At 38.0% G+C, this 12,344-nt stretch overlaps 1 protein-coding gene across 3 annotated transcripts; it reads left to right on the top strand.

Moving 5' to 3' along the window:
* The first annotated feature begins 455 nt into the window (after positions 1-455).
* LOC127453220 (ras-related protein Rab-5A-like) lies at positions 456-10,526 on the top strand. 3 transcript variants are annotated; one of them, XM_051719466.1, is made up of 6 exons: positions 456-534; positions 2,176-2,406; positions 4,689-4,840; positions 4,928-5,050; positions 5,239-5,332; positions 6,917-10,526. In XM_051719466.1, the coding sequence occupies exons 2-6, from the start codon at positions 2,241-2,243 to the stop codon at positions 7,030-7,032; spliced, it is 651 nt and encodes a 216-aa protein (XP_051575426.1). In that variant the 5' UTR covers positions 456-534; positions 2,176-2,240; the 3' UTR covers positions 7,033-10,526. The 3 variants fall into 3 exon arrangements, with proteins under 3 accessions (XP_051575426.1, XP_051575428.1, XP_051575427.1); XM_051719468.1 differs by lacking the exon at positions 456-534 and adding an exon at positions 624-837; XM_051719467.1 differs by lacking the exon at positions 456-534 and adding an exon at positions 862-1,214.
* The last annotated feature ends 1,818 nt before the right edge of the window (positions 10,527-12,344 follow it).

Raw genomic sequence — 12,344 nt, 5'->3', positions numbered from 1 at the left:
CTGATTAGATAATCGCATGTATAATTGTTGGTGCCAGACGGGCTGGTTTGAGTATTTCTTTAACTGCTGATCTCCTGGGATTTCACGAACAACAATCTCTAGAATTTACTCCGAATGGTGCCAAAAACCAAAAACATCCAGTGAGTAATCCCTTACTTCACTGTAATTTAATTACAGTATTTAATTACTTAGTAATGCATTACACCCAACACTGTCTGTATGTGAACGTGTGTGTGCATGTCTAAGTAAAATAAACTGTTAAAAGAGATTCAGAAATCTAGCCATTACTTAATTTGTGCTAATGTAGCTTTTATTCTGAATTACATAATAGAATCGTTCAAAAATGTGTTGGGTTAATTTTAATTAAATGATATATAAAAAAAAAAAAAAGCAACTCATTAACATAGCGTAAGCGTCACATAATCTTCTGATTGGCCGGTTTGTCGCTGACGCAATGTGACGGCAGTGCCAGTCATCCGATCCGTCATCTCAGTTTTGATGCAAAGAGGGAAGTTGGGAGGATCCGAGAGGAAGGTACGAGCCTCTGGGCTTTAACAATTTTACTCAATATCCGTTTTGATTGGTTTTGGCCTTGATTTAAAATAAACCACACGGTTGCTCAGTCCTTAGTACTGTTTTCGCTTTTAACAGTTTATTTCTGGGATGTCACGCGCTGTGTGTTGCCTGTGCGCGCGGCCTGTTTTTCTGTTAGCATTAGCAGCATTAGCTCTGTGTTTCGGGAACCGTTTGAATCGCCCCAGCGGAGAAACTGACAGTCCCATTGAAAGCACCGATGTGACGGGTTAAACACGGCTGTTAAGCTCTCTGTGTTTGTTTGTGAGTTAGAGAGAGAAAGAGGAGGAGAAAGAGTTCCGTTAGCATAGATGGCATCAGAAGCCAACAAGCAGCTCGAGCTTCATAAATAACTGTTATATCATGACAAAAGTGTATTTGGTTATAAAATAATTTTTAATAAGAAATTAAAGTTGGCTCTTGATTTGTACAGTAAACTCACAGTGTTCGTTGAGAATATCAACCAGAATGTAGCATCTTTCTTTCTTTGATATGACGGCCAAGTGTGAAGAAATTTTTGCACAAAATTGGATTTAAAGTGCAAATAAGTTGATAACCAGATGCCTCTTTCTAAATTAATCATGTACGTTAAGAGGTGTAGCATTTCATTTGTTTGCAATGTTTATCATTGCAAGTGTTGGGTAAGTTACTCTAAAAAAGTAATTAATTACTAACTACTAATTACTCTGTCTGAAAAGTAATTGCATTACTTATTACTAATTACTTTCTAAAACCCTGATCAACCTCGACCAGATGAAAAATACAAGGATAGACATGAAATTGTTCTTTTAATTCTTTCAAATAAATCATATAAAATCAAATAAATTATTCAGGAACCGGCCAAAGAATTTAAGGGTGCTGCGTTAAATGAGAAAACATAAATTTTATACAGTATTTAACCAAATTACATCAGAAGTAACTGTAATTAAATTACTGAAAAATTAAGAGCAATCCTTTACTTTTTTCAATATTAAAAATGACACTAATCAATTACTCAGTAATGCATTACTCTCAACACTGATCATTGCATAATGCTTACCGTTTCTTTTATTACTTAAACAGCCTATACTGCATGATATTTTAGTGAGAAGATAGTATTGCATTCCAGTCATAGCCTTGGTTTTGTTTGGTGGCTGTTTAAGGACGCAGCACTGATGTCATGTGGTTTTGGGTCAAAGCACAAAGGATATTTAAGGCTAAATGGAGCCTTGCAGGTCCTGAACAATGTCTGTTGTCTAGATTCAGTCATGTGACCGCATTGGTATGGATGTAATTGATGGGATGACAAACTACACAATAGAAGTTCTTTTTGAATCAAGGGTTCTACCAAGTTTCATATACTACAGGGGGCTCAATCCTGCTCATGAAGATCTGGGTGTTGTTGGTTATCCAAAATGTATTAATCAGGATAACATGCATAAACATGGGGTTTCCATTTCTTTGAAGCAAGCTTAAACTTTATTATTAGAGCAACCAACTCGCTTAAATGCACTTTTAAAGTTTGGTATCTCTGATATCGTACAATACTTACAGTGTGGTTGATATGTATTTGGTAAGCAGTGAAAAAGTCTGAACTGATTTAAGTTTTGTTTATTTCAACAGATCTGGGAGTGACCGTTTGAGAAGCACCTCTTGACTTCAGTACAGGAGATCGGGGCTTTAGGGTCATGGCAGGAAGAGGCGGAGCAACGCGACCAAATGGGCCAAACGCCGGCAACAAGATCTGTCAGTTTAAACTGGTGCTGCTGGGAGAGTCTGCCGTGGGAAAGTCTAGTTTAGTGCTGCGTTTTGTAAAAGGACAGTTTCACGAGTTTCAGGAAAGCACAATAGGAGGTAAGACATTTCATTTACTGTAGACAGTAACCAGACTAGTCGTGTTTGACTTCTTAAATCAGGATTGAGCCAAATCTTGTCATATCTGATGTTAAGCGGCTCAGATAATGAAATAAAATTTTCCTTGATCTTTGAGATAAAAGCTTGTTGTACAATGAACTCATACTTTAACTTTTAGAACTCAAGACTTCCTCATCTGTCTAAAAAAGGAGCATTATTTTAACTGAGCTGCAAATACGATTCGTTCTGTAATTCCGCAACTGTCTGATGTCAGACAGATCCTGTGTGAGATGCTGAAAGAAAAAACTGTGAGATTAAACGCAACTGTCAAAGACGTCCGCCCAGCGCATGTCAAAAGTGTATAGAAAACAGCGCAGACTCACACAATAGCATGTTGTCAAGTTCGGATTGGGTTGAAGACTTCTATTGCACGTGTAGAATAACTGAATAGTCATTTTGGGATTCGAATAGTGGTGGGTCGAATGGTTAACCGAATGTCGACTATCTGTGCACATCCCTGCACAAAATACTAGGCTAAGTTTCATTTTCAAGTATTTATTCAAATAAAAAGTCAGTAATAAGATTAAACAAATTACAAGCAACAAATAAAAATGGAACAAAGATACAAATTAAGAAAACAGTGTTTTAAATCCGAAGTATGTAATTTCTGCGACACTAGCGCCAGCTTTCTGAATATGCACCCTGTCTGCCGTTGGTCAAACAAATAGATAGTCCTGCCCCCAACTCACGCCATTGGTTGAGTAACGTTGTTGGGGCAGGTCTAAGGGAAAAACAAACAGAAATTTTGATAGTGCCACAGAGACAGTGTTTCTGAGAAAATGTACCTATAAATGGCTTATTAAAGTTGTCTCTGCTAATGAAGCTGGCATAAGTTTTTAAGAGTATTATCAAGTAAACATTCAGCAATTGAAAAGATCTGAAAAAAATGTCACCCATCAGTAATCTGAAAATTTTTCTGATGACTATTGATGTATATCAGCATTTTTTCAGATATAAATAGGGCTAGTTGTTGCACAGTAGTCTTTGTCTCTTTATACATATTTCTCAACGCAACTTTGGTAAAGTGTGAGCAGTAGTCTTAAGTTAAAGGGGGTCGCACACCGAATGCATCTGGTGGATGACGCTGCGTTGTAAAATTTAGAAACAATTATTTTCTATGAGCATACGCTCATCGCTGCACGCCGTCTCTCAGCAGCATCCAGGTACGACTCCGGAGGCTGCTCAAACTTCTGCAGCGCTACGGTGTGCAACTCACATTAAATTCGACCCAAGTCATTATCAAAGGATTATTTACTCCAGTTTATATGTATCTTTCATACACAATGTATTTTCAGTTACAAGTATGTCTTTTTGTTGTTTTGAAACCTATTCAAGGCTGCATACAGAGAAATTGCATAAGAAACGTCGCCATATCTAATCGTTCAGTTTGCGCAGTTACACCGGTCTCATACGCTAACCTGTAAACTCATCAACGTCACTTTGTTCATTCTTGAAGAAGTACAGAAACCTCTGTCATTTGTGTGTGTGTGGTGATTAGATTCACAACTCTGGTCTGCCACCTGCACCTTATCGACGTGCCCTTCAGTATTCAGTACAGTAAATGTTATATCACCCCCTTGTGGTCTCCCAAAGCTATTACGCCAGACTACATTAAACGAAAGGCCGACTGAGTGAATTCGATAGCACTCAAATTAGGCTTCTAATTTAAATGTTGGCTAATGTTAATATATCGATGCCTCAGAAAAGTATAGAGAAAATAATGTTCCGATCATTAATCAGTGTGTCGATATTTTATGACATTCCTAAAATTTAACATAAAACTACATAAATGAATGGTCTTCATTGTATGATTATAATACAGGATTACTTTTTAAAGCAGCATAAAAGTATCCAAATCCAAAACAAACGAAGAACTAAGAAGTGTTTGATAGTTTAGGAGCGTATCCACATTACCACAGCTCCACGAGCGCGCTCAGAGCACACACATGTCTATCAGTCAAACTGCGCATGGGAGCTGTAATGAGGAATAAAAAGTGAGCTTAAAGATTGTCTATTTGTTAACGTTTTTCTCTCTACTCTCCCCTTTGGCCTGTTAGCGAGATCAACCAGTGGTTATCTTAATGAGCACCCCTAGCATAGAGTTAAAGATCGGTCTTGTGAATTTAAGAATCAATATCGGTATCATTCAAATATAGATTGTGATTAATTGTGCAAGCCATTTGATTCTAAATGCAAGATCTGACCCTGTCTCTGTTCTCTAGCTGCCTTCTTGACTCAGACAGTATGTTTGGATGACACAACAGTGAAGTTTGAAATCTGGGATACGGCTGGCCAAGAGCGCTACCACAGTTTGGCCCCCATGTACTACAGAGGAGCACAGGCGGCCATAGTGGTGTATGATATCACAAATGAAGTGAGCTTGGAATCCTAAGGTTACTTTTCACATGTAGATGTCTGGAAGAAGTACATTAGAGGAATACATGTTCTTTTTTACTTCCAGGAATCATTTGAACGTGCGAAAAACTGGGTGAAGGAGCTTCAAAGACAAGCCAGTCCAAATATTGTAATAGCTTTGGCTGGGAACAAGGCAGATCTTGCCAACAAGAGAGCGTTGGACTTTCAGGTTTGTAATGTTTAAACAGCCACAGAGGAGCAGACACTTTCTTTTGGTTTTAAAAAGGAGGTGTGGAACTTTTTATAAACAAACAAATATGGCATGTTGTAGACCTCTAAGCATTAGAACTGTGGAAGACCCTGCTTGGGTTCTGAATCTTTTTTTTTTTTTTTTTTTTTTTTTTTTTTTGTATGTAGGATGCGCAGTCATATGCAGATGACAACAGTTTGCTTTTCATGGAAACATCTGCAAAGACTTCAATGAACGTGAATGAGATTTTTATGGCCATTGGTAAGTTATCGGCCAGTTTGGCCAAATGCTTTCGTGTCAAATAGTTAAATACGATAAGAGATAGCAGAGCCAATTATAATATTTATATTGTAATTGTGATTCATTTTGATTAATTGAATTTACTTTAAATACATTTGTCTAGGGGGAAAATGCATGCCATAATCTTAATGTAGGTTACAAATTCAAAACAAACTGAGGACTGTTTCGGATTTACTTTGTTGCTATTTTATACATCAGTAAATAAAGATGTGAACTTCTTAATGGCTTTCTTAGCAACATGAATACAATTTCATAATTAAAATTTTGACAATATTATTACCAGAAATCAAGTGGACATGTCTGTGATTGGTCAATGATCCACTGCTGCAAAAAAAAAAAAAAACTTAACTGGAATAGACCTCAATGGAATTATGTATTTGACACTGTTCACTATTAGTTAATTTTGGCAGTTGTAAATGTAATTCGATTTATTGTGCAGCCCTTGATAGCTCCACTATCTAAGGAATAATTCACCCAAAATTGATAATTCTGTCATCATTTACTCAAACTTATGCCATCTCAAGATCATATGACTTCTTGTCTTTTGCAAAACACAAAGATTTTTTGATGGCGATATGAGGTGTTTTTGTCCGTACAATACAAGCCAATGGAGTCTAACCCATTTTAAGCTCGATCATGAGCTTATGATCATGATTTGAAGCTTGATTACACATCCCCGCACTTGACGCAGGCTCAGAGTGCATGTACAGCACTCCGTGCATGCATCAAATGCGAGGAAGTGTAAAGGAGATGGAAGATGGCAAGATTTATATTTAAAAGGAGTTACATTTTGGTCTGTTTCTCACCCAAAACTGATAGTGTGTCTTCAGAAGAGATGGATTAAACCACTGGATTACATTTATGCTGCCTTTATTTCCTTTTTGGAGCTTGAAAGTGTTCGACCACATTGACAAAAACACCTCACATCTCCATCAAAAAATCTTTGCTTGTGTTGTGCAAAAGTCATACGAGTTTGTGAAAAGATGAGAGGTGAACTATTCCTTTAAAAGTCAACATGAAATCAAATATTGACCACATTTACTTTCTAATACATGTTCCTGGCCTTTTTGTGCAGGATTCATCGGTGCATGTTATTCTAAAGAAACAAAATGTTTTTGTAATTTTACATCAAAATGTAAAAGCTCTGAAACGTCTTTTCGGCTGACGCCTAGCCTGTGGGGGCTGATATTAATACAATATAGATTGTCAAATTAGCAAAAACAACAACAAATAGTGATTGACCTGAAAACAAATAGTGTTACCATTGGGATACGTGGAGATGCTCTCAAGGGTGAAGTTGACATTCAGCACCCAAAAAAAAAAAGCTGCCTCAGGTGCTGCCAGTGTTTCAGAAGATGAGTAGGCCTCCAAAATCAAAATCAGCTGTCTTACGCTTTTTAATCAGAAACGCATTACAGAAGTCGAATGCCATTTCATGTTGAGTTTTGAAAGATCGACATTTACGTGCGCTCTTCAAAATGTGCAAACATTACCAATCATTTCTCCTTCACTAAATATGTTCTGTTGTCTACTTGTGCATCTTAGCAAAGAAACTACCCAAGAACGAGCCCCAGCCCACTGGTGCTAACACAGGACGCAACCGAGGCGTGGATCTAACAGAAACGGCACAGCCCACGAAAGGCCCCTGCTGTAGCAACTGATCAGCGACACTCCTCACCTCCCAAACGCATCACATCTGGACATGGGGCTCTTCCTTCCAAACCTCGCTCCTTGGATTAACTAAAGACTCTGTATAGCTGTGCTTCTAATACTTTCATTTTATTTGTATTTTTAAGAGAAAATGTCAATCAGCCGTCTACTGGATGCATGTATCACTACAAAAGCTAAATACACATTTTCAACTTAATTTAGCAGGAGAACAAACCCCTTTGAGAGAGAGAGAGAGAGAGAGAGAGAGAATGAAATATTGTGTGTGTTTGAATGTGTTGAGTATGTGGAATTGATCACCTTATGACCAGACCCAGACGGAATCGCATTTTCTGTGCTGATTTGGGAAAAACATGGTAAAATGGAGCATTGAACTCTCATTGGTAGCTGAAAGCATTATCAAACTAGCCAAAATTGAAACAAAAAACAAACAAGGGGTGCACAATACGTAGAATTTTGTGAATGATGAGCGTTCCAATTATGCGAAAACCTGCAGATATTTCTACTCGTGCTGATTCCATGTGGGGCCTGCACATGACATGGGTCAAATCGAATCCGACAGAGAGAGTTGAGTTAAGAGAGTTTATAAATGAATGCTGTTTTCAGAAGAAAACTTCATGGTAAACCATTACCCCCTTCTGCTTCTTCAGAAGTTATGGATTTTTGTTTCTTCTTGTTTTACTAAAGCATTCCATAATGCACCTGCTGTCTTTCTTGTAACCTTGTCTTACCACTGTTTGGTGTTGGTACCAACTTCCATATTGCAGTTGGTCTTGTTCACAGGTTGAAACAGGCCATGAAGGTCTTCTGATGAGATTCTCATAAACATTGGGCCTGGCGACTTCAGGCGCATCCATGACTTGGCTTGTAAAGTCGTCCAGCTGTTCGGAAGGGACGGGATCTGATGAATGGATTGGGGAACTGATGGTGTCTTTGGGGATTAAGCTCAATATAGGACAGTGAAACATGTTCAGCCTGTATGAATTATTGTTATTATTAATTTAGACTGTATTCCATCTCTGTGTTTTGCTTATACAGCTATTGTTGAATTATACAAGCAATGATCAGGCCCAGACTGAATCTGCTAGCATTTTCTGCACTGATTTGGTGGCATTACAAAATCAGTGGAATTGGTTTAAACCTGGTAAAATGTGTCAAATGCAGCTGAGAGCATTTCACTCATATTGGTAGTTGTATTAGGCAAAATATTCAGTCAGCGTGAAATCAAAATTGAACCCATTTACTTTAATGCTTATTTTATTCCTGTTCTTTTTTGTGCACATTTTATCAGTGCATGTTATTCCAAATAAAATAAATTGTTAGTCTTAGTAATCCTGTATCAAAATGTCACAACTTGCTCCACCCCTGAAATGGCTTTGCTGTACATCTGATGTCACAAAGCCCTCTTACTTTTCAACAAATCCCTTCCAAACATCTGACTTCATTGATTCTGGTATATAATTCCACTTTTCACAATCCAGTCGATTACAGATGGATAACGTCAAGTCTTGCAAATTCCGTGTGGGTCCTGCATTGGTCACGGAAAGGACAGAAAAGACAAAAGATATTCATCTCAGACATGTCCATGTATTTTCCACAAGCTATTTATTTTATTTTTTAGTTTATTTTTTTGCAGTTGTGTCACTATCTGCCAGGAACGTTCCTTACGTCCGTGATGCAGTGCTGTTTTGTCTTCTCAAATGTACTCTGAGGACTGAAGCACGTGTTTGCAGGCAAATTTAAATGTTGTGTTTAGATGTGCCATTGTACAACAAGACAAAACCTTTCAAAATAAAAGACCATGTGAAGTCTTTGGTGAAGCAGTCCTGGTGAAAACCACTTGAAAAAAATATTTTTTTTTCCTAATTAGTTAAAGGGTTAGTTCACCCAAAAATGAAAATTCATCATTTGCTTGCTCTCATGCCATTCCAGATGAGTAAAGGCAGCATAAAAGTAATCCATAAGACTTTAGTGGTTTAATCCATATCGTCTGAAGTGATCCAATCGGTTTTGCTTGAGAACAGACCAAAATAAAACTACTTTTTCACTATAAATCATGATATCTGAAGTCTCCTTGGCAATCATGATTTTAAGCTCCATTATACTTCCTAGCGCCATCTAGTGCTCTGGGCATGTGCTAAGCACTAGGAAGTGTAATCGAGCTTGAACTCATAATGGTGCCTAAAGACTGCAATGGCAAGATGTACAGTGAAAAAGGAGTAACATTTTGGTCTGTTCTCACCCATAATCGATTGGATTAGAAGACATGGATTCCACTTTTAAGCTGCATTTATGTGCTTTTTGGAGCTTCAACGTTTTGGTCACCATCCACTTGCTTTGTATGGCCCTACAGAGCTGAGATTTTCTTCTAAAAATCTTCATTTGTGTTCTGCAAAAGAAAGAAAGACATAAACATCTGGGATGGCATGAGGGTGAGTAAATGATGAGAGAATTTTCATTTGTGAATGGACTATTCCTTTAAAAAGCATTTAAAATGTTTTGTGGGCTAAAACATTATTATTACAAAAAACACTGCATGTCTTTAGCCAGCCATTTTGAATGGCCTGTGTATCAAAGCTCTTGGTATGGTACGGCCTTCCATAAATCATACTACCAATCTGAAACGTCTTTTTACGGAGAATCATATGGTCTTTTTAATGTATGTAGTGTTATTAACAAATGAACTTGGCAATTAGTCAGTTGTCTCTCTTCTACCCTCTTTCAAAGTGCACTGTTTTTATTTCTAAGAACCTATTGACTTTATATTTCTTTATGGTTATGAAATTGTGGCTGCCCGTTGTATACAAAATGATTTCATCATGGACTACAGTGGACTCTAACAACCCTCCTGAAGTACCACAGGATACTGAGGTAAACTAACTGGCAGGCATTCGGCAAACCAAATGAATTCACCAGTGTAATGCATTAACACTGAGAGACTGGTTGATTTTTAATGTCCAGGTACTAGTATATTTCCAATAAAGGGGGTGAATTGTATACATGCTGTCAAGATTTGATTCAGGTCACTTAAACATCAGTTTTTTTTTTTTTTACTTATCTGTTTGATAAATTATTTTGGTATGTACGGCAAAAATCCTGTCAGGTGTTATTTTTGCATAAGTGAGATACAATCCTTGCAGTATCACATCTATAATTGAGATATGTTCTCCAAGTCTGCTGACTCTAGAGCTTCTGAAAGCTCTTGATCAAGAGTCTGGTTGTGTTTGGAAGCCTTGGGCTCCTTTCTGTGGAATATTCTTCCTCTTCCACTGTGAGGCTTAAGTTGCTCCTTGCTTGTCCTCTCCAGTGCATCATCTTCAAGATGGAAGGATATGGGTGTTCCTCCATCCCGTGTGGTGGAGTAGACCTCTCCTGCGATATACAGGTGCATCTCAATAAATTAGAATGTCGTGGAAAAGTTCATTTATTTCAGTAATTCAACTCAAATTGTGAAACTCGTGTATTAAATAAATTCAATGCACACAGACTGAAGTAGTTTAAGTCTTTGATTCTTTTAATTGTGGTGATTTTGGCTCACATTTAACAAAAACCCACCAATTCACTATCTCAAAAAATTAGAATACATCATAAGACCAATAAAAAAAAACATTTTTAGTGAATTGTTGGTCTTCTGGAAAGTATGTTCATTTACTGTATATGTACTCGATACTTGGTAGGGGCTCCTTTTGCTTTAATTACTGCCTCAATTCGGCGTGGCATGGAGGTGATCAGTTTGTGGCACTGCTGAGGTGGTATGGAAGCCCAGGTTTCTTTGACAGTGGCCTTCAGCTCATCTGCATTTTTTGGTCTCTTGTTTCTTATTTTCCTCTTGACAATACCCCATAGATTCTCTATGGGGTTCAGGTCTGGTGAGTTTGCTGGCCAGTCAAGCACACCAACACCATGGTCATTTAACCAACTTTTGGTGCTTTTGGCAGTGTGGGCAGGTGCCAAATCCTGCTGGAAAATGAAATCAGCATCTTTAAAAAGCTGGTCAGCAGAAGGAAGCATGAAGTGCTCCAAAATTTCTTGGTAAACGGGTGCAGTGACTTTGGTTTTCAAAAAACATAATGGACCAACACCAGCAGATGACATTGCACCCCAAATCATCACAGACTGTGGAAACTTAATACTGGACTTCAAGCAACTTGGGCTATGAGCTTCTCCACCCTTCCTCCAGACTCTAGGACCTTGGTTTCCAAATGAAATACAAAACTTGCTCTCATCTGAAAAGAGGACTTTGGACCACTGGGCAACAGTCCAGTTCTTCTTCTCCTTAGCCCAGGTAAGACGCCTCTGATGTTGTCTCTGGCTCAGGAGTGGCTTAACAAGAGGAATACGACAACTGTAGCCAAATTCCTTGACACATCTGTGTGTGGTGGCTCTTGATGCCTTGACCCCAGCCTCAGTCCATTCCTTGTGAAGTTCACCCAAATTCTTGATCGATTTTGCTTGACAATCATAAGGCTGCGGTTCTCTCGGTTGGTTGTGCATCTTTTTCTTCCACACTTTTTCCTTCCACTCAACTTTCTGTTAACATGCTTGGATACAGCACTCTGTGAACAGCCAGCTTCTTTGGCAATGAATGTTTGTGGCTTACCCTCCTTGTGAAGGGTGTCAATGATTGTCTTCTGGACAACTGTCAGATCAGCAGTCTTCCCCATGATTGTGTAGCCTAGTGAACCAAACTGAGAGACCATTTTGAAGGCTCAGGAAACCTTTGCAGGTGTTTTGAGTTGATTAGCTGATTGGCATGTCACCATATTCTAATTTTTTGAGATAGTGAATTGGTGGGTTTTTGTTAAATGTGAGCCAAAATCATCACAGTTAAAAGAACCAAAGACTTAAACTACTTCAGTCTGTGTGCATTGAATTTATTTAATACACGAGTTTCACAATTTGAGTTGAATTACTGAAATAAATGAACTTTTCCACGACATTCTAATTTATTGAGATGCACCTGTATATTGCAGTGGATTACAGCAGTCATAAGTGAGAAAAAGGCCACTTTTTTGTCACTCCCTCTTTCTTCATTCTTCATGCCTATCACAACCAAGGCAACAGAATTTATTGTAAAAAAAAATTAAAAAATAAAACTTAAATATTGATCTGTTTCTCACCCACACCTATCATATCAGAGTCGTATGGACTACTTTGATGCTGCCTATATGTGCTTTTTTGAGCTTCAAAGTTCTGGTCACTATTCACTTGCATTATATGGACCTACAGAGCTGAGATATTCTTCAAAAAAATCTTTGTTAGTATTCTGCAGAAGAAAGAAAGTCACACACATTTGTGATGTGAT

The sequence above is a fragment of the Myxocyprinus asiaticus genome, chromosome 15 (genome assembly GCF_019703515.2).
Source record: "Myxocyprinus asiaticus isolate MX2 ecotype Aquarium Trade chromosome 15, UBuf_Myxa_2, whole genome shotgun sequence".
NCBI lineage: Eukaryota > Metazoa > Chordata > Actinopteri > Cypriniformes > Catostomidae > Myxocyprinus > Myxocyprinus asiaticus.
Note: the sequence above shows the minus strand (reverse complement) of the source record. Positions and strands in the feature narration are given on the sequence as shown.

Bases quoted from the DNA above. Each gene is read 5' to 3' on its own strand.
- LOC127453220 (XM_051719466.1), top strand. From the start codon at position 2,241: ATGGCAGGAAGAGGCGGAGCAACGCGACCAAATGGGCCAAACGCCGGC. The intron at 2,407-4,688 runs GTAAGACATTTC...TCTGTTCTCTAG, and splicing joins TCAGGAAAGCACAATAGGAG to CTGCCTTCTTGACTCAGACA. The intron at 5,333-6,916 runs GTAAGTTATCGG...TGTGCATCTTAG, and splicing joins TGAGATTTTTATGGCCATTG to CAAAGAAACTACCCAAGAAC.